This window comes from Schistocerca serialis, chromosome 10, assembly GCF_023864345.2.
Source record: "Schistocerca serialis cubense isolate TAMUIC-IGC-003099 chromosome 10, iqSchSeri2.2, whole genome shotgun sequence".
Taxonomy (NCBI): Eukaryota; Metazoa; Arthropoda; class Insecta; order Orthoptera; family Acrididae; genus Schistocerca; species Schistocerca serialis.
This window is the reverse complement of record NC_064647.1, coordinates 166,099,851-166,122,795: the sequence shown is the minus strand read 5'-3', so window position 1 is coordinate 166,122,795 and position 22,945 is coordinate 166,099,851. Positions and strand designations below refer to the sequence as shown.

The following is a 22,945-nucleotide window of genomic DNA, read 5'->3' as shown; positions in this document are numbered from 1 at the left end:
TTCTAGCATTTGTAGACTTAGAGAAAGCTTTTGACAATGTTGACTGGAATACTCTCTTTCAAATTCTAAAGGTGGCAGGGGTAAAATACAGGGAGCGAAAGGCTATTTACAATTTGTACAGAAACCAGATGGCAGTTATAAGAGTCGAGGGGCATGAAAGGGAAGCAGTGGTTTGGAAGGGAGTAAGACAGGGTTGTAGCCTCTCCCCGATGTTGTTCAATCTGTATATTGAGCAAGCAGTAAAGGAAACAAAAGAAAAATTCGGAGTAGGTATTAAAATTCATGGAGAAGAAATAAAAACTTTGAGGTTCGCTGATGATATTGTAATTCTGTCAGAGATAGCAAAGGACTTGGAAGAGCAGTTGAATGGAATGGACAGTGTCTTGAAAGGAGGATATAAGATGAACATCAACAAAAGCAAAACAAGGATAATGGAATGTAGTCTAATTAAGTCGGGTGATGCTGAGGGGATTAGATTAGGAAATGAGGCACTTAAAGTAGTAAAGGAGTTTTGCTATTTGGGGAGCAAAATAACTGATGATGGTCGAAGTAGAGAGGATATAAAATGTAGGCTGGCAATGGCAAGGAAAGCGTTTCTGAAGAAGAGAAATTTGTTAACATCCAGTTTTGATTTAAGTGTCAGGAAGTCATTTCTGAAAGTATTCGTATGGAGTGTAGCCATGTATGGAAGTGAAACATGGACGATAAATAGTTTGGACAAGAAGAGAATAGAAGCTTTCGAAATGTGGTGCTACAGAAGAATGCTAAAGATTAGATGGGTAGATCACATAACTAATGAGGAAGTATTGAATAGGATTGGGGAGAAGAGAAGTTTGTGGCACAACTTGACCAGAAGAAGGGATCGGTTGGTAGGACATGTTCTGAGGCATCAAGGGATAACCAATTTAGTATTGGAGGGCAGCGTGGAGGGTAAAAATCGTAGAGGGAGACCAAGAGATGAATACACTAAGCAGATTCAGAAGGATGTAGGTTGCAGTAGGTACTGGGAGATGAAAAAGCTTGCACAGGATAGAGTAGCATGGAGAGCTGCATCAAACCAGTCTCAGGACTGAAGACCACAACAACAACAACATGGTTTCGTCGGACGGCCATCTCTTCCCAGAACTGAAAATGTTTCTTGATGGACGAAGATTCACTTCAAATGAAGAATTGATAGCCGGAGTTGATAATTGTTTTGCAGGCTGGAGGAAAATCGAAATGGACTCAAGGCACTGGAACATCGTTGGACCAAATGCATTAATGTACAAGAAGACTACGTTGAAAAATAAAAAAAGTTTCAGTGATGTAAGTTCTTTTTTCTATTCCTTTCCGAGAACTTTTCAAACCTCCCTCGTATTGTTACCAAAAAGTAAATGTTTTTGGGTTCTTTCTCATCTAATTCACCAAAAATATTTATTTTTCTACTTGTTTCGGTTTTTTTGTACTATGGTAATCACCGCTGTGACAACTGCCTCATGGACACCAGTTTCCATGTAGTCAGGTATTATTATTGGGACGTAGATGTAATATGTATCCATCAGAACTGAGCCTATGATCTGTCTGTTTTCAAAAATTCGCAGGATGTCTCGCCACGCCTGTCACATTCAAAATGGTAACCACCCTGTGACTGTCAAAGATCAGCCTCCACCTATGACAATATGACTGTGAAACATATTTATTACTGAGCTGAAGCTTTCTCTTAATTTTCTAGTTTCATATGTGGATGAGTCAGTTGGTTGCTACTAAGTGTAGCAACCACGCATATTATTACAATTGTACAAATATTTTTCTACATCCATAGCTTATTTAAATAATTTTCATGTATTTATGGGCAGCGTTGAGGCCAAAAAAGTGATATATTTGAAGGGAATTATTGCTGCAATCGTGGTGGCTACGGCGGACACCATGGCGGCTGGAGCTGCTACCAGGCAGAACAAACAACAGGATGAGAAGAGAAGCCTGTTGTTGGGTGGCAAAGTACAGCCTGGTTTACACTGGAGCGAACACAAGCACGTATGAATCTAAATGTATAATTCCAGAATGAGATTTTCACTCTGCAGCAGAGTGTGCGCTGATATGAAACTTCCTGTCAGATTAAAACTGTGTGCCCGATCGAGACTCGAACTCGGGACCTTTCCCTTTTGCGGGCAAGTGCTCTACCAACTGAGGTATCGAAGCACGACTCACGTCCGGTACTCACAGGTTTACTTCTGCCAGTATCTCGTCTCCTACCTTCCAAACTTTACACAAGCTCTCCTGCGAACCTTGCAGAACTAGCACTCCTGAAAGAAACTTTGGAAGGTAGGAGACGAGATACTGACAGATGTAAAGCTGTGAGTACTGGGCGTGAGTCGTGCTTCGATAGCTCAGTTGGTAGAGCACTTGCCCGCGAAAGGCAAAGGTCCCGAGTTTGAATCTCGGTCGGGCACACAGTTTTAATCTGCCAGGAAGTTTAAATGTATAATTGTTATACAGACGTGTTCAAATTACTAGACTAAATGATTATTTTTGAAACTCTTAAGTTTTCTGGCGTAAAAATAGGAGAGAAAGGTGTAATAATTTTGTTTTAATGGTCTGATTGATACCACGAAATTTCCCTTCCAAGCAACTGACAGATCACTGAATTTTTCACAGTTGGTAACATTCGTCATTTTCCTTCCAAATCGTGTTGTTGTTACTTGTCTGTGTACATGATATGAAACAGTGTTTGCAGTAAATTTTTATGTTTCTGTGGTGTACTTCAGCTTTATATTTATTCTATTGACTTCTTGCTACATTAACAAGACATTATATAGCTTGTGAACTTGCATATTTTTAGGATTTCCAAAGAAGGTGAGGTTATGAGGAAGACAAAAGGTGTAACACCTCAGAAAGTTTCGGCTGTGGTAGCACTTCTTGCTGAAAATCGTCATACACAGCAAAAAATTGCTGACAGAATGAGAATATCACAGAAAACTGTCAGTAGAATCAAACTTTCAGTGCAGAAAGGTGGTGAATACAAGCCGAACCGGAAAGAAAAATGTGGGGAAAAAATCAGTCCTAGAACAATGAGAAAACTTACAGACATTGCAACAATGAACCATAAACTTACTTCTACAGACATGAGCATCAGTGGAAAGGTTTACGTGCTGAAGTTTCGAAAAAATATTCAGATGTGTGTGAAATCTTATGTGACTTAACTGTTAAGGTCATCAGTCCCTAAGCTTACACACTACTTAACCTAAATTATCCTAAGGACAAACACACACACACACACACACACACACACACACACACACACACACACGTGCCCGAGGGAGGACTCAAACCTGTGCCGGGACCAGCCGCACAGTCCGTGACTGCAGAGCCTTAGACCGCTCAGCTAATCCCGCGGGGCTGTTGAAGTTTCACCTGTGACAGTGAGGAGGAGGCTGTTTGAATGTAGTTTAAGGGCATGCCGACCAAGGATAAAACAGGAAATCACACCTGCCAAGAAAACCAAAAGATTGCAGTGGGCTAAACAACTTCAGGAGTGGACAAGTGAGGAATGGCCTAAGGTATATGCAATGATATGGTAAATTAAGTGGGTGCGATCTCTAAAGTTATGAGCTTTGGCTTGAAATTCTTAAGTTTTCTTGATACTGAAGAAATGCACATTTGAATTTTGGAATTATTGAGGTCTCCTATGCTACTATTCCCAGCTTTTCTAACATGCAATTTTGTACACATGCTTCAGGTATGCTCCAGTGATGAATCTGTATTCACTGTGGGGGAAGAAAGCGGCCAGTATGTTCATCACAGACCTGGAGAAAAGTTCAAAGCTGAGTGTGTGCAGAAATGTGTGAAGCAGCCAACTTCCATTATGGCCTGAAGTGTGATGTCTGTGAAAGGTCCTGGCAGATTACATATTGTTGAAGGGACAATGAGGCATGAACAATATAAAGAAATCCTTGAAAAAGAACTTTTCCCCAAATAAACGAGTGGTTTCCTAGTAAAGATGCCATTTTTATGCATGATGGGGCACCTTGCCACAAGGCCAAAAGCATTTCCAAGAACTTGGCAGAAAAGCAATTGAAAGTGTTACCCTGGTCAGGGAATAGCCCTGATATGAACGCAGTTGAAAATTTATGGGCCATTGTGAAACAGAGGATAAGGAAATTTACAATAACCACTAACCAAGATCTCATGGAGAAACTAGAGGAAATCTGGTACCATGACAATGATATTAAAATTTCTGTGAAAAGTTAATAAAACCTATGCCAAACAGGATAAAAATTTTGATTAAGAACAAAGGCATGCATACAAAGCATTGAATGCACAAATATAATCTGCATGTGGATGTAAATGTGTAATAAATGTAAAGGTTTGGAAAAATGTCTTTGTCCAGTAATTTGAACACGTCTGTACATACTGTGATGTCAGAGCAATGTCGATAGTAGCAGTCGAACAGTGACAGACAGTTGTGTTTGCGTTTATGTTGTGAAATCGTGCTATACTGTGTTCACCATAAGAATTCACCATGTATTCATCCTCATTTGCTGAAATCTCATTTGATTTCGTTTCACATGGAGTGGAAGCCAAGATGTCTCGAGTACAGTCAAATACGATAATAAGGATACATTTTATGCTGTGTCTTATGTGTACATTGACTGAGCGATGGTACAGGACATTTACCTCAGCCAGCACTGACCAGCTAGCTGCAGCGATGTGAGCAGTTGCAGTTAAGACGTAAAAACAGACAAGCAGAGAAACAATATAGCTTCGAATGCAATTTAATTATTAAACAGAATGAAATAATATTTGCAAAAATTCCAGCAATACCGCAAGCTTTTTAGGGAACCAGACGGAAACCACAGCATGCTTTTGTTCTTAGTTAACATAGTATTGTAATTAAAAACAAAACAACTGAAAGTTCCTAACTTAAACATGGAGCAACTTTTCTGTGCAAGCTATATACGACTCAAAACCGTACCGCAGGGATTTCATTGTACAGTTAAATATTGAAGCCGCTGAAGGTATTACACTCAGTCGTCCGGTAGTTCTGAACACCTTCAATATTTGCATCCGATAAATATACTTCAGTACCGGAACTGTCATCTGCCACATTGATAACGAGTCTATCAACAATGAAAGTCATGAAGCTATCCAAGTGCCGCACTTTCACTGCTTTCTGTATGACGCGCCGGCCTGTATACCGCCAGCATTCGGCAGTGACGTGCGACAGAGCTTCGTGCATTAGTTCCAGTTCATCTAGCAGTTTAAATGTCTTGTTAGGCCATACTTCTCAAAACAAATACCTTAACTTGGCTCCGGGATTGGCTTCATATAGCAATGGTGCAGTGGCAACCATAAAAATGAAGTGTTTATATGTAGTGATCGATGCCGTGAAACTTGTTTTCCATGTTTCTAAGATGCTTATCACTTTGGCTCGTAGGAGATCACATCGGTGCTACAGAACAATGGGCAAAGTGTAAACAACAGCGCCCCCCATCCCCCCCCCCCCAATCCCATGGACCATGCACCTTCCCGTTGGTGGGGAGGCTTGCATGCCTCAGCGATAGATAGCCGTACAGTAGGTGCAACCACAATGGAGCGGTATCTGTTGAGAGGCCAGACAAACGCGTGGTTCCTGAAGAGAGGCAGTAGCCATTTCAGAAGTTACAAGGGCGTCTGGATGATTGACTGATGTGGCCTCTTAACATCAATCAAAACAGCCTTGCTGTGCTGGTACTGCAAACGGCTGAAAGCAAGGGGAAACAACAGCCATAATTTTTCCCGAGGAAATGCAGCTTTACTGTATGGTTCAATGATGACGGCATCCTCTTGGGTAAAATATTCCGGAAGTAAAATAGTGCTCCATTCAGATCTCTGGAAGGGGACTACTCAGGACGACGTCATTTTCAAGAGAAACAAAACTGGCGTTCTACGGATCGGAGCGTGGAATGTCAGATCACTTTATCAAGCAGGTGGGTTAGAAAATTTAAAAAGGGAAATGGATAGGTTAAAGATAGATATAGAGGGAATTAGTGAAGTTCGGTGGGAGGAGGAACATGACTTCTGGTCGCATGAATACAGGGTTATAAATACAAAGTCGAATATGGCTAATACAGGACTAGGTTCAATACTGAATAAGCTACTAAGAGCAGCATAGTCAACGCATTATTGTAGCCAAGATAGACATGAAGCCCACATCTACCACAGTAGTACAAGTTTATATGCCAATTAGCTCTGCAGATGATAGAGAGATGGAAGAAATGTAAGATGAGATAAAAGAAATTACTCAAATAGTTAAGGGGGACGAAAATTTCATAGGAATGGAGGACTGGAATTCGATAGTAGGAAAAGAAAGAGAAGGAAAAGAAGTAGATGAATATGGAATGTGGGTAAGGAATGAAAGAGGAAGCCGCCTGGTAGAATTTTGCACAGGGCACAACTTAATCACCGCTAATGCTTGGTTTAAGAATCATGAAAGAATGTTGTATACATGGAAGAAGACTGGAGATACTGAAAGGTTTCAGATAGATTGTATAATGGTAAGACAGAGATTTCGGAACCAGGTTTTAAATTGTAAGACATTTCCATGGACAGATGTGGACTCTGAGCACAATCTATTGGTTATGAACTGTAGATTAAAACTGAAGAAAGTGCAAAAAGGTAGGAATTTAAGGAGATGGGGTCTGGATAAACTGACAGAACCAGAGGTTGTAGAGAGTACCAGGGAGAGCAATGGGGAACGATTGACAAGAAAAGGGGAAAGGAATACAGTAGAAGAAGAATGGCTAGCTTTGAAAGATGAAGTAGTGAAGGCAGCAGAGGATCAAGTAGGTAAAAAGACGTGGACTAGTAAAAACCCTTGAGTAACCCAAGAAGTATTGAATTTAAAATTCAGTAAATGAAGCAGGCGGAAAGGAATACAAAAGTCTCAAAAATGAGATCGACAGGAAGCGCAAAACGGCTAAGTGAGAATGGCTTACAAATGTAAGGATGTAGAAGCATATATCACTAAGGATGAGACAGATGCTGCCTACAAAAAAAATTAAAGAGACCTTTGGAGAAAACACAACAACCTGTATGAATATCAAGGGCTCAGATGGAAAACCAGTCCTAACTAAAGAAGGGAAAACCCAAAGGTGTAAGGAGTACATAGAGGGTCTATACAAGGGCAATGTAATTGAGGGCAATATTATAGAAATGGAAGAGGATGTAGAGGAAGATGAAATGGGAGATATGATACTGCGTGAAAAATCTGACAGAGCACTGAAAGACTTAAGTAGAAACAAGGCCCCAGGAGGAGAATTATGGATAGCCTTGGGAGAGCCAGCCATGACCAAATTCTTCCAGCTGGTGGGCATGGTGTATGAGACAAGCGAAATACCCTCAGACTTCAAGAGGAACATAATAATTCCAATCCCAAAGAAAGCAGGTGTTGACAGATGTGAAAATTACCGAACTATCAGTTTAATAAGTCACAGTTGCAAAATACTAACACGAATTCTTTACAGACGAATGGAAAAACTGGTAGAAGCCTACCCTGGGGAAGATCTGTGTGGATTCTGTAGAAATGTAGAAACCCGTGAGGCAATACTGACCCTACAACTTATCTTAGAAGATAGATTAAGGAAAGGCAAACGTATTTTTCTAGCATTTGTAGACTCAGAGAAATCTTTTGGCATTGTTGACTGGAATACTCTCTTTCAAATCTTGAAGGTGGCAGGGGTAAAATACAGGCAGCGAAAGGCTATTTACAATTTGTACAGAAACCAGTGCACAGTCGAGGGGCATGAAAGGGAAGCAGGGGTTGGGAAGGGAGTGAGACAGGATTGTAGCCTATCTCCGATGTTATTCAAATGGCTCTGAGCACTATGGGACTTAACTTCTGAGGTCATCAGTCCCCTAGAACTTAGAACTACTCAAACCTACCTAACCTAAGGACATCACACACATCCATGCCCGAGGCAGGATTAGAACCTGTGACCGTAGTGGTTGCGCGGTTCCAGACAGAAGTGTCTAGTATCGCTCGGCCACTCAGGCCAGCCGATGTTATTCAATCTGTATACTGAGCAAGCAGTAAAGAAAACAAAACAAAAATTTGGAGTAGGAATTAAAATCCATGGAGACGAAATAAAAGCTTTGAGGTTTGCTGATGACACTGTTATTCTGTCAGAGTCCGTGAAGGACCTGGAAGAGCAGCTGAACGGAATGGACAGTGTCTTGAAAGGAGGATATAAGATGAACATCAACAAAAGCAAAATGAGGATAATGGAATGTAGTCGAATTAAGTCGTGTGATTCTGAGGAAATTAGATTAGAAAATGAGACGCTTAAAGTAGTAAATGAGTTTTGGTATTTGGGGAGCAAAATAATTGATGATGGTAAAAGTAGAGAGGTTATAAAATATAGACTAGCAATGGCAAGAAAAGTGCTTCTGAAGAAGAGAAATTAGTTAACATTGAGTATAGATTTAAGTGCTAGGAAGTCTTTTCTGAAAGTATTTGTGTGGAGTGTAGCCATGTATGGAAGTGAAACATACACGATACATAGTTAAGGCAAGAAGAGATCAGAAGCTTTCGAAATGTGCTACAGAAGAATGCTGAAGATTAGATGGGTAGATGATGTAACTAATGAGATGGTACTGAATAGAACTGGGGAGAAGCGGAATTTGTGGCACAACTTGAGTAGAAGAAGGGATCGGTTGGTAGGACATGTCCTGAGGCATCAAGGATTCACCAATTTAGTACTGGTTCGGAGTGCGGAGGAAAAAAAATCGTAGAGGAAAACCATGAATTGAATACACTAAGCAGATCTGGAAGGATGTAGGTCGCAGTAGTTACTTGGAGATGAAGAAGATTGCACAGGGCAGAGTAGCATGGAGAGCTGCATCAATCCAGTCTTTGGACTGAAGACCACAACAACAAGTGCACAACATTCAATACTCACTTTATTCAAATAATTTGTTATTTTCATTTTTGAGTAAGTTATAATGGAAATTAATTAATTGGTACAAAGTATTACACTTATTTTTTAAATCGCAAAAATTGATGGAGATCTTCTGATGTACCTGGTACTTCAACGAATTCTTGACTATCACCAGTATCATCGCCAACTTATATAATTTCTCAGTTAGCTTCTGGACAGCTTATTTCTGCACTTCTTCCGATACGACAATGGGAAATGATGTGATGCTAGGAGTTTGCTTCTCATACTCCCCGAATGCTGCTTTGAATAGCACATTTCCATACACTTCGCATACTTTTGTGTTGTCCGGGGAAGAATTTTCATTTCATTGGCGATGAACTCTCCATACACATTCCACCCATCTCTGTTGGTAACAGTTTTCAAAATCTGGTAAGCTTCCTCAACTCGAATATCTCTCTCCATTTCCTGAGCTGTTCTTTTCTTTTTGGGTTTAGTAATTCTCTTTCGCTGTGTTTCCTCATGAGATGTAGTTGGTATTTGAGGTACATTTTCTTCAGAAGGCTGATTTGCATCTTCATCTTTTGTTTCTGTGTCCTCATTCTGCAAAAATAGGGAAAGTAATGTTAACGTTTTACTTTTCAGATTCCAAATGGTACACAGGAACGGAATAATGCTGCCAGAAATTTCGAAGTGAAGTGGAACTTCCCTCACTGTGTAGGAACCATAGGTGGCAAACATGGGCAAATTATATGTCCTGCCAATACTGGAAGTGATTATAGTAATTACAAAAAAAAAAAACATTTAGCTCCGTCTGTATGGCTATTGTAGACGCAAACTACTGTTTTCAATATGTACATGTCGGTTGTCAGGGCCACATACCAGATGGAGGAGTTTTTAAGAACACTTCGTCTCATAAAGTGTTAACGGAAAATAAACATTCCTCCCCCAGAATCTCTTCCAGAAAGAGAAAATTTGACACCATATGTTTTAGATGCGGACGAGGCATTTCCATTGACCACAAATATAAGGAAACCATATGCTGGACAGTTACCAAGGTCGGAGGAAAGAATATTTAATTACCGACTTTCTCGCGCACGATGTATTGTCGAAAATGCTTTCAGAATAATGTCTTCTGTTTTTAGAGTGTTTAGGAATCTATTGTTACTTAAAGTTAGAACGCTGAGATAGTTACAAAAGCTTGTATGTACCTCCATAATTTTTTAAGGCAAATTGCGACATTGGCATAGAAATACAACAATTCCAAATCAGAACCCACTCAAGATTGGGAAACAAACTGTGTCAGGATAGCTGTACAATGGCGAGATACAAATAGCTACAAAGTACAGTGAGCAATGACTCACGCCATGAGACATGAGACCGCACTACTGGCTCAGCGATAAACAGCCGCCACTGGGTTCCACCATGTGATGTGCATATCTTGGTGGTGGCTCCCCTTATGATGGCAGCCCACAGCTGCCACTCACAGCCCCAGCACCTTTGACATATCCATGTCCACGCCAGGCAGGAATCCGAATCACTGTCAGACACAAAAAGTATGCCCATACAACATTATGCCTCCCCACACCATAACTCCTGGACTTGGACTGGACTATCAAAACAATAATGGTCAACGACGTTCATGGGTGCATTATACATTGCAGTGCAAAAGAAACTGTTACAAGCATGCATATTCAAATACAGAGATATGTAAACAGGCAGAATATGCAGCTGTGGTTGGCAATGCCTATATAAGATGACAAGTGTCTGGCACAGTTGTTAGATCAGTTACTGCTGCTACAATGGCAGGTTATCATGATTTAAGTCAGTCTGAACATGGTGTTATACTCAGCGCACAAGCGATCCTATACAACATCTCCGAGGTAGTGATTAAGTGAGTATTTTCCCCTACAACCATTTCATGAGTGTATCATCAGGAATGTGGTAAAACACCAAGTTTCCGACATTCCTGCAAGAACAGGATCAATGACGACTGAAGAGAATTGCTCAACATGACAGAAGCGCAACCCTTCTGCCAGCTGCTGCAGATTACAATGCTTGGGCATCAACAAGTGTCAGCGTGCTAACCATTCAATGAAACATCGTTGATATGGGCTTTCAGAGGCGACAGCCCCTTCGTGTACCCTTAACGACTGCACAACACAAAGCTTTACGCCTCACTTGGGCCAGTCAACACTGACACTGGAACTGTTGATGACTGGAAACATTTTGCCTGGGTGGACGAGCCTCATTTTAAATTGTATCGAGTGGATGGATGTGTACAAGTATGGAGACAACCTCATGAATCCATGGACCCTGCATGTCAGCATGAGACTGTTCAAGCTGGCGGAGACTTTGTAATGATGTGGGGTGTGTGCAGTTGGAGTGATATAGGACCCCTGATACACCTAAATATGGCTCTGACACGTGACATATACGTAAGCATCTTGCCTGATTACCGGCATCCATTAATGTCTGTTGTGCATTTCGATGGACTTGGGCAATTCCAGCAAGACAGCAGGACAATGCAACACCCCACATGTCCAGAATTGCTACAGAGGGGATCCAGGAAAACTCTTCTGAGTTTAAACACTTCTGCTGGCCACCAAACTCCCCACACATAAACATTATTGAGCATGTCCGGGATGCCTTGCAACGTGGTGTTCAGAAGACATGTCCACCCCATTGTACTCTTATGGCTTTATGGACAGCCCTGCAGGATTCATGGTGTCAATTCCCTCCAGCACTACCTCAGACATTAGTCGAGTCAATGTCACAAAGTGTTGCAGCATTTCTGCATGCTCGCTGGGGTTCTACATAATATTAGGCAGGTGTACCAGTATCTTTGGCTCTTCAGTGTATGTTCCCGTTCCTCCCCGTACAAGTGTATGTCCAGAATCACTACTCAGACTGTATCTGCTCTGATCCAAGAAGAGCATATGATCCCACTCCTCACTGCTCCAGTCACTAAGCCTTTGGCACTATCACAAATGGTGCTGTTGATGCACACGTGTCAACGGAACACAATATACTGATCATCGAGAAAAGAGGCCATCTCCATGTGGACACTGAGCCACTGTGAAGCATGAGATTGGAAGCCTTGCAGTCCTACTTACAATGGTTGGAACTGCATGCCTTATTTGATATGGGGTCCATTCCTGCCTGTTGCACAACCTAGTTGCCATCTGTTGTTGAAGTTGACAATGGTCAACCTCTTCCTCTCCTGTCAGCAGTGTCTGCGATTCGGAATGCTCGCCATGCAAGTGAAACATTGATGTGCACAATACCAAACTCCTGGGTTACATGTTTCACACTTTCTTGTTCTCCCAGTTTTCCAACAATTCTTCCCTGTTTGATGTCATCTAAATGTTGTATTTGGGCCATTTTGTAATGAAGAACACCACCACAGTGCACTGTAACTGCTCGTCAACTGACACACACTGTCTTTTCCTCATTCCTTTAACTGTCTCGTGTTTTGTGCTGGCCCCATTTTGCATTATAGTCACGTCATGTGATGTCCAGCATTCTGTGAAGAACTGGGAGATCACTGGCAACATGCTCCCACCCTTTCATTCATTTCCACTGAGTAGTTAATATGATATGGTACTAAATCTTCCTTCAGTTTTGCAGAGCAGCGTATTGTGTATTGCAGAAATTTTCAACACTTTTAAAAGGAAGGGCAATGGAAATTTGGCAATATCAAATGAGACTGATATCATGGAAAGCCTATTTCTTACAACCAAGACTAATAAAAATTTGTACTTGCATTCACCAGATGCGGGTTTTGGAGCTCTCAAATCTGGGGAAAACAATTTTCACTTAACATTATTTGTTAATGAGGCATTTCGGAAAATGTACGTCTTAAGGTCCAAAGCATATGACAGATAGTTTAGGGTTCTGTGACATCAGAGCAAGGTCATACAACTGCTGTATTTTAGCAGGAAATTAGTCAGTCCAAGAAATTTAATTTTCTTTTAATGTAGATGCATACTTACAAAATATATTTTTGTAGTAATAATTGTACTACTAGCAATTGAAACCAACATAAAAAAAAGTTGTCAACATCTTCTATTACAGCATTACAACTACCCAATACTATTGCAATACACACATTTGCATGGCAGCTGCACTCATCATTGTAGATGGATAAACAAACTACTGCCACGAGTGCAAAGAAGAATTCCAAAGTAAATATGCCAAATAAAAGACAGCAAAAGAAAACAATAACAGGAATGAAGGAGATGAAGCTACTCAGAGTCACCTTCAAAGCTTTGCAGATGTCAAAGTGTAATTTCAGTATCTACATACACACTGATGATGTCCACTGTGTGTCAACTGGTCAGGTGAATCACGTTTCCTATTACAGCACATCAATGGTCACACCTGGATACGCCGAAGTCCAGCCAAACAGCCCGAAGCATGCACTGCATCACTGATACGGGGAGGGAATTATTAACTCATTGGAGTCTATTGGGTCGGCAATCCAGTTAATAACCAGATCCTGACGAAATTTGCTACAATTGACATTTTTTAATAAATTTACTAATCCACTTCCCTCCTTCCTCTTTATGAATATGTATACGTTTAACACAAATAAATTATACAGGGATTTGTAGATATTACTCTAAAGATACAGTTTTTCAGCATTTTTACTTTTCCCCAAAGTAGACAGAATTTTCATAAGTCATAGGGAATGGTATAGGCTATTGATTGAAAATCACTTGTCAGCAGGAAATACTAAAGGTTTCATTTATAAGTAAACTGTTTTTTCTCAGTTTAAAAAAATTAGAGAACTCCACTTGGGTATGAAATCTTTAAAAACACTTGGAAACACAAAGGCCTGTGTTACATGGCTTACAGTAGTATCTGCCATCTTTCCTCACTACCTTTTCTGCAGCTTTCCCTTCTTCCCAACACACCTCGCATCTTCTAGCTGGGTTTGTTTTCTTTTCTGTTGGTCACAGTTTCTCAGGAAAATGATGTGCTGTGAGTCTGTTTGCAGTTGAAACTCCAGATGCAGAAAGTGTGTCTTGATTTGGTTCCACTCCTCCTTTTTGAACCAACTGCTTTGCTAATTTACAGATAAAATTTGCTAATGCACACTTTTTTGGTGTTTTGATATTGTGAATAATGTTGGCATTCACAACTGCCGTCATAAACATATGGAGGAAAATCTTTTTACATCATTTTACAGCCTTTCACTGGAAGTGATAGTAACTCATCAGCTGGTCGCCTCTGCCAACACCTGTTTTAGACAAGTTGTAATCCAATACAACGTCTGGCTTTACTACCTCAGCATATCCACTCCCGGATTTTACACTGACAAGCAAACCAGTCATCTTATGCTGTGTTGATAACATGTGTACATCACGTCTGTCTTTGCATTTCAAGCAGATAATGTGTCCTTGGCGACAAAATGTCATTTCTCCTTTCTTTAGTTTTTGATTTATTATGTGTCTAGGCAAGCCTATCCTGTTCTTCATCGCAGTTCCAACTCCCATTGTATTTCAGTCCCATAGTTCTTCTGTCCATGTGTACCACATGTCCTTTTCCCAAGTAAGAGGAACATAGCCTCAGCAGCAGGGATTTGACAGAATTTTCAAAATTTCCTTTTTCTCCAGTATAAACTTCAGCACTGTACATGTAACTTGTTTGAGCGTCACTTACAACATACAGTTTTATGCCATATTTCTCTGGTTTGTCTTTCACATGAAAACAGAATCCAATTCTTCCTTGAAAAGGGCATATTGCTTCATCCACAGTCAGGTTTCGTAGTGGATAAGACTTTTCTGCATCCTTCTGTGAAAAAGTCCCAAACAGATTTTGTTTTATGCAAAGGGTCATGGCTTGGTTCTGAGGTATCCATAGCACATTACTGTTCACATGCAGCATCCTGAATATGGCAAAAAATCTGTCTCATGACATTAGCTGAGAAGGAAATGGTGAAGCAAGCACAAGGTCTTCAGAGCAATAATCCGTAAGTTTAGGTTTCTTTACAACACACACATGCAAAACGGTTGCAAAAAATTGGTATACTTCACTTATCCTCACTGCTCTCCATTTCTTCCATTAAGATTTTGGTCTGATTCTGTTCTGATGGAGTAGTTCAGAAATAGTATCAGCAGCATATATATTTGTCTCTGACTTTACTTTTAGGAACATGCTGTGATCAAAAATTGCAACAAACACTATAGTTCTGTTCACAATGTATTGAGAGGAACTTGAATTCCACTCATTTCTTCAAACATAGGAAATTCAGGGAGCACATCAAAATGACACCATTCATTATGAAGGGCAGGCTGTTGAACTGAATGAGAAACCCAACTAATGGAAACTTGTGCATTAGCTTCTTCATACTCACTACCACCTTTTCTATCAGCAGCACAGGTTTCACACTCCAGCTCATGTGAGTCATCGTCATCATCTGAAAAATCGTCGATGTCGTCTGAAAGATCAAGTTCTGAGCCACTGTTCAAGAGTTCTTCAATCTCTAAGTTTGACAAGTGATGTCTGTTAGACATATTCACTATTTATATATTTTTACACACGGGAAGAATGTACACAATAGCAAAACATGGTGGCTGGCATAGAACAAAATGAACTTCAATGGCATATTCCTGCAGTACAATTGCAAGGCCAGAACTGTGCTAGTGTCATTTGAGGAGCACGATAGTGAACTCGCGCTGATATCTTCACCACAAAATTCATCTGATGGAACACATGTGGAGTGCTATTGGGTGCCAGCTCTGCACCCATAAACCGCCAGACCATAATTTACAGAAATTGAGCAGCCAGTGCAGAAAACTATAAAGAACTTGTCAAATCCATGCTATTATGGACCTAGGTATTAAGGAGGTAGTGATAATGTTTCTCACATCAGTGAACATATAAATAGTAACTTTTGTATTTACAATAAAGTGCTTGTCACCATTAAGGTAGGTTAATCAAGTGTTTTTCTATCACAGTTAATCAGATTCTCTGTCATTCATATTTTATTCTTTAATAGCTGAGTCCCAAAATGACATTGTTGTGGCCAAAATTATTGTTTTATCATATTCCACTGAACCATACAACACTCAGCAATAATAGACTTGAATAGCTGTAAAAGCTGAGTGCAGTGCTGGTCTTCAGCGCAACATTCTTATATGGCGTCTGTGGTCTGGCCTACGTAAGCTATACCACACTGCTAAGGTATTTTTTAAGTTCCAGTCTCCTGCAAATGCAAGTCATCCTTAAATGATCCAACGAGTTCAGAATCTTAGACAATGGGCAGTAAACCACTTTAATCTGAAATTTCTGGAGGATTCTGGCTAACTTGAAAGAAATATCACCAATAAATGGAAGAAAAGCTACAGATTTTCCAAAGCAATCTCCATTCACCAACCTTCTCATTTCTTTGCCTTAACTGACAATGCTTGTGCTTCACAAACGATAAAGTTGCTTTCATGTGGTTGGGTTGGGTTGAGTTGAGTTGATTTAGGGGAAGAGACCAAACAGCGAGGTCATCGGTCTCATCGAATTAGAGAAGGATGGGAAAGGAAGTCGGCCGTGCCCTGTCAAAAGAACCATCCCAGCATTTGCCTGAAGCAATTTAGGGAAATCACGGAACACCCAGATCAGGATGGCCGGACGCAGGATTGAACCGTCGTCGTCCTGAATGCGAGTCCAGTGTGCTGACCACTGCGCCACCTTGCTCAGTCTTCCAAATGGTCACAATCATTCTAAAGGGTATTATATCAAGCTGTCAAATATATATGCTCAGTCCATAATATGTGGGGGCATAATAATATAAATACTATAGACTTTTGAGCATGTGTACTATGTTTTAGAGGTTAACAATCATGTGTGCCCGGGTGGTTGAAGGGAGATGTGGGCACGTATGGATTCGATGATTTTGTGTGAATATCAAGGCCAAAAAAAACTACACTCCAAATGATTATTTTTCAAGACTGAAGGTCTGTCTCTTATGTTGTGCTCACCCTTCTGAACAGGGACTGAGTGCCACGTATCTTCAACTGCACATAGCAGGTCAGAATATACTTACATTGGCTGTCTCTCCTAAGAGTCATTTGGTGCATTTTCTCTGGTGTTTTGCCACATATCTGCAGTTTTGTTTTTGCAATGTGTAGCTGGAGTGAGCCAAAACAAATACTGTTCGTCATGTATTTCATACAATGCTCATTGCTGGAAAGCATTCGCTTGTTCCCATTACAAACAGAATGATATTTAAAGCGGTATTTTGTGTGTCCAATCAATAGAGCAGTCTAGTGTGATATTTATTTTGTCAATATGTGTTAATGGCAACACTAAATCGTGATATATAACCACTACACCAGCAACGACAGCACCGTTCTGGCCTGTACTGACTGCTACCACCGTGCAGCAGCACTACCAAGCCACTGCTGAAGAACATATTATGCTTCATCTTTTAACATCCCTTTTAATATACACTGCTCAAAACAATTAGGGGATAAGGTGAGATATCAAACACAATAGACATATGATAACACATTTTATTCACGGTTACAATTGTAATTGGTGTGTGAAACAGTACAATATTTTGCTGTCTCAACTCTTTACTCAAGGTTTACATGGCATTTATGTAGAGCGAGGCACTGTGGGGCTACCGTAATAATGAAACAGCCATTCTCATTGCCCTCTAATATAGCGTGTGATCACCTCAGACGGCCAGTACAGTTACACAGCTGCGTGTCACGGACAGTATGAGGTTATCAATCAGCTGTTGAGGGATATTTGACCATTCTTCCATGAGTACAATATCCAGCTCTGCAACCATTGTAGGAGGTGCTGGTCTGGCTCCAATGCATCTGCCAAGTGCGTCCCAGATATGCTCAACCAGGTTTAAGTCCGCTGAACAAGCTGGCCACTCCATTTATTCAATTCCCTCAGCTTCAAGCATGTTGTCCACCAGTGTAGTTCTGTGGAGACGAGCATTATCGTCTGCCAGAGGGAAGGCATCTACTATGGCACCAGTGTAGGACACAACAAAAGGTCGAAGGATCTCGTCTCTATACCTCCGAGGAGTCAAAGCGCCATTTTGAACAGGTATAGAGGTCTGCACATAGGCCAGAATTGACTCCTGCCCACACTGTTCATCCACCACTATGATATGGTATTGTTTCCTGCACATAAGCAGGATTGTTCCAAGTTCCATGTTCTCTCCAGAGGAGGGAACTACGATTGTCCAGCTGAACACAAAATCTTGCCTCATCTGTGAACAGCACCTGGCGCGATGCATTATGACTCCAATCCTGATGTTCCTCCATCCAGTTTCAGTGGGATCAACGGTGTTATGGTTTTAATGGGACACATACTGTAGGCCTCCATGCATAGAGGCCACGTTCCCACAGGCAATTTTGGACTGTATGTGTTGATATTGCGCATCCTGTTGATGCCTGGAGGGTGTGTGGAAGCTGAGTTGCATTCAGCTGTTAACTGGAGATAATGCTCACTTCTTGCTGATGGTACCCATGGATAATGCTCACTTCTTGCTGATGGTACCCATGGATAACATTGGCCTTGCCTCCTCCTAATGGTTCCTGTTGTCTGAAATCGCATCCAGGTCCTGGAAATTGCACTCTGGGACACTCCAGTACCTACAGCCACCTCCCTCTGTGTCTGTCCCACTTCCATCCGTCCTATGGCTCTCCATGCCATAGCTTCGGGTAAGTCATGTTGTTGTCGCATTGCACAACCAGCTCACTACGCTATCTGAACCCAAGTACTTGTGTAGTTTGATAGAGTAAACACAAGTCAACACCAACACCTCTGCAGTAACTTTCCATTATTACCACTATCTCGGTTACCATAATGTTGTTGTCTCCACTCTGTAGAACCAAAAGAAAAACATCAACCATTCTAGTTCATTCTGCCAATGACAATACTTGAGAACTTAGATACCTCAACTGACCCCTGATTGTTTTGACAAGTGTAAATTGACTAAATAAATATCGCACTAGACTAAACTGGGACCACTGTATCAAATGAGCACATAAAATGCTGTTTTAAAAATAATTCTGTTTGCACTGGGACACAAAGTGACGCTTTCTGCTGACACATCACATGCAATATGTGATGAGCAGTATTTGCTTGGACTGACTCCAGCTACACATTGCAAAAACAAAACTGTAAATATCTGCCAAAACACCAGAGAATATGTGCCTGATGGCCTTTAGGAGAGACACCCTGTCTATTCCAAAGATGTGATGATTATGAATATGATTTGTGGATATGAATTATCATTAAAATACAGCAACAATTAAAATTAACTCACAAATGAGTAGACTATGAATAGTGCAACCCACATTTATTCATGTATCTTCTGGTCTCAACGGATGAACAGCTTTACCTGAGATCCATAACACTTTCAGAATTTAGTTGCAACCAAATTTTGTTTGCTGCTAATATTTCATTCAGTCATCATCTGAGTGTAACAGAAAGACTGACAGTTAAGCGCTCTTGTCCACCTCATCCTGATAGAATGAGCCAAGTGCATGTAAATACACTGTGAATCATTGTGGAAGAAATGCCCATGTGGGGCAGAGATACTTGCTACTGTGACCCCACTGTGAAAGATGTTGTTTCACAATTCTGGTCAAACTGAGAATAGTACCGTTGCCTGTGACAGCTAACTACTACCTGTACCAGACTCCATATTTTTTTCAAGCTAAAATCATCATCATGATTAATTAAATCATTTTTCAAATGTACTTCAATAGCTTCCCTGAAAACTGAATCCCAGGAGCATGAAACAGGTGTATCAATCTGGATGTTTTTGCAGTCAGTTGTAGCAGCTGCCTGTATACAATGCTCGGTCAAAGTATATTTATCAGACTGTAGCAGGCAAGTACAGTGTTGATGTTCCACACTATGTTTGTGAACTAAACATAAAGTGCATCTGCTATTTGGTAAACCTCACAGACAGACAATCTTATATATGGTTGCCATCCTTAGAATCGAGTCATCCTTCATAGAGCCGATGGCCATGGCTATCTTTGGTGCTGGCCGAAAAGTAGCCTTCGCTATGTTGAGATAGAATACAAACTACTTTAGAAGAAAGATTCCCTATGAATAGTAGGAAGACTACGGACTTTAATCTTTCCTCTTCAGCTTCCTGAGGTGGGGTACTCACCTTTGATTTTAATATGAAGAGCACTTCACTGTGAATTGCAGAGTAGTCATGTACATGAAAATGTAGATACAAATTCTTTTGGATCTTTCATGGTGGAGAGAGATTATCTTCAAAAACATATTTGAGGTGTTCGAGTTCTCCCTTTAGATAGTCCTTATCAGCAATCATATGTGCCCTTAAACAAGTATATTGCAAAACAACTGGTCTTGGCAGATTTCCCGCTCACATGTAAAGAAAAACTTGTACTAGTCAGTTTGCACAAGACACCATGTCCCACGGTGTTGTCAGTTTTACAGTGAACAGAGACATTGAAGAAAGGAAGGCACCTGTTCATTTCTAGCCCCATTGTAAATTTGATGTTCCCATGAACAGAATTCAGATAGTCCAAGAACTGACTAGTTTCTCCTCACCATGGAGCTGTCCTACAAAAGTGTTATCCACGTATGTCTAAACGATGACAGGCTTAAAACCTGCAGAGTCCAATGCCTACTCCTCAAGAGTTTCACAGAGATTCACAATTTTTCCAGAGGTTCGTGTCAGAAATTTCAAATTGTACATGTTCCCCTATCCTACAGACACTAATTAATTACAGGCATGCTTGCTGTTCATGGAACAGGAGTACCTGGCTGGTTGTGTCACAATGTGTGAACATTATGGGCACCAGTCGCTAGCATTCAGTATTCTGTGCACCAAGTGTACAGCCTTGTTTTCTACTGCAACACTTACAGCATGAAGCTGCAAAACTAACCCCACACAAAATGAAAATGTAGATACACAAAAAAAACTGCACAATACCTTCCCGGTTCACTGTCACTGCTTGCTGATTCCACTTCATGTCCAAGCACCTGAAAGAATGATTAAGAGAATAATATAATAATAATAATAATAATAATAATAATAGATCCAGCACCATTGTATGGTAATCAAACACAGACCATTTGCAATGCAATGCAACAGCTGATATGATTTCTATCGGAACAGCTGAAATTATTAAAACCGAACACAGCCCCAGGGCCCAATGGAATCCATATCAGATTCTGTATTGAATTTGTGGCTGAATTAGCCCAGTCCCTCTTCTAGATATAATCCATTGAAGATCCCTTGGAATAAAATGCTATGCCCAGTGCTTGGAAAAAAGCACAGGTCACACCCATCTACAAAAAGGGGCCAATATCCTGACAACTATTTGGTTGTTGAAGCTTAGAACATACATTGAGCTCACATAATGAGGTATCTCCAACTCATCTACAAGAAGGGGCCAATATACTTGACATCGATTTGGTTGTACAACCTTAGGACATACATTGAGCCCACATAGTGAGGTAACTCCTACAGAATGACCTCCTCTGTGCCAGCCTGCATGGGTTCCATAAACATTGATCATGTGAAACCCGATTCACACCTTTCTCATATGACACACTAAAAGCTCTTTGATCAAGGCAGGCAGGTAGATGCAGTATTTCCTGATTTGTGAAAAACATTTGACTCAGTATCATACCTACGCTTACTGTCAAAAGCACGATCATATGTGGTATCAAATGTAATTTGTGACTGGATTAAGGACTCTGGTAGGGAGGATGCAGCATGTTATTTAGAATGGAGAGTCACTGTCAGATGTAGAAGTCACTTCAGATGTGACTCAGGGAAGTGTGTTGTGATCATTGTTATTCATGTTGTTTATTAATGATCATGTAGACAATATTAATAGCAACCTGAGATTTTTTTTTTGCAGATGATGCAGTATCCATAATGAAGTACTATCCAAAAGAAACTGCATATTCAGTCAGATCTCAATAAGATTTCAAAGTGGTGCAAAGATTGACAACTTGCTTTAAATGTGTAGAAATGTAAAATTGAACACTTCACAAAATGAAAAAACATAGTATCCTGTGACTATAATATTAATTAGTCACTGCTGGAATTGGCCAGCTCACACAAATATCTGGCTGTAACACTTTATAGGGATATGTAATGGAATAATCACATAGGCTGAGTCAAGGGTAAAGCAGATGGTAGATTTTGGTGTATTGGTAGAATACTGGGGAAGTGCAATCAGTCTACAAAGGAGATTGATCACAAATCACTTGTGTAACCCATACTACAATATTGCTCAAATATGTGGAATGCATAATAAATAGGATGAACAGGAGATATCGAACATCTAGGAAGGAGGACAGTATGAATAGTCACGGGTTGGTTTGACCCATGGAAAAGTTTCACTGCAATACTGAAAGAACTGAACTGCCAGACTCTAGAAAGACGTAAACTATCCCAAGAAAGTCTACTACCACAGTTTCAAGAACCGGTTTTAAATGATGACTCTAAGAATGCACCATAATCGCCTATATATCACTCACATACAGATCAGGATATAATAGAGGGAAACATTCCATGTGGGAAAAATATATCTAAAAACAAAGATGATGTGACTTACCAAATGAAAGCGCTGGCAGGTCGATAGACACACAAACAAACACAAACATACACACAAAATTCCAGCTTTCGCAACCAACGGTTGCTTCATCAGGAAAGAGGAAAGGAGAGGGAAAGACAAAAGGATGTGGGTTTTAAGGGAGAGGGTAAGGAGTCATTCCAATCCCAGTAGCGGAAAGATTTACCTTAGGGGGAAAAAAGGACAGGTATACACTCGCACACACACCCATATCCAACTGCACATACACAGACACAAGCAGACATTTGTAAAGGCAAAGAGTTTCGGCAGAGATGTCAGTCGAGGCAGAAGTACAGAGGCAAAGATGTTGTTGAAAGACAGGTGAGGTATGAGCGGCAGCAACTTGAAATTAGTGGAGGTTGAGGCCTGGCAAATAACGAGAAGAGAGGATATACTGAAGGGCAAGTTCCCATCTCGGGAGTTCTGACAGGTTGGTGTTAGTGGGAAGTA

At 40.7% G+C, this 22,945-nt stretch overlaps 1 protein-coding gene across 8 annotated transcripts in view; it reads right to left on the bottom strand.

Annotated features, from left to right (window-relative positions):
* LOC126424880 (zinc finger protein 501-like) overlaps window positions 1–22,945 on the bottom strand; it is a 141,071-nt gene that overhangs the window by 33,541 nt on the left and 84,585 nt on the right. For 6 of the 8 annotated variants that reach the window (XM_050087710.1, XM_050087711.1, XM_050087709.1 and 3 more), the window contains one exon: window positions 20,839–20,888. In XM_050087710.1, the coding sequence (XP_049943667.1) occupies window positions 20,839–20,888 (50 nt within the window). Of the gene's footprint in view, window positions 1–8,807; window positions 9,495–20,838; window positions 20,889–22,945 lie in introns of those variants that run through there. The other 2 variants (XM_050087714.1, XM_050087713.1) reach the window with 2 other exon arrangements.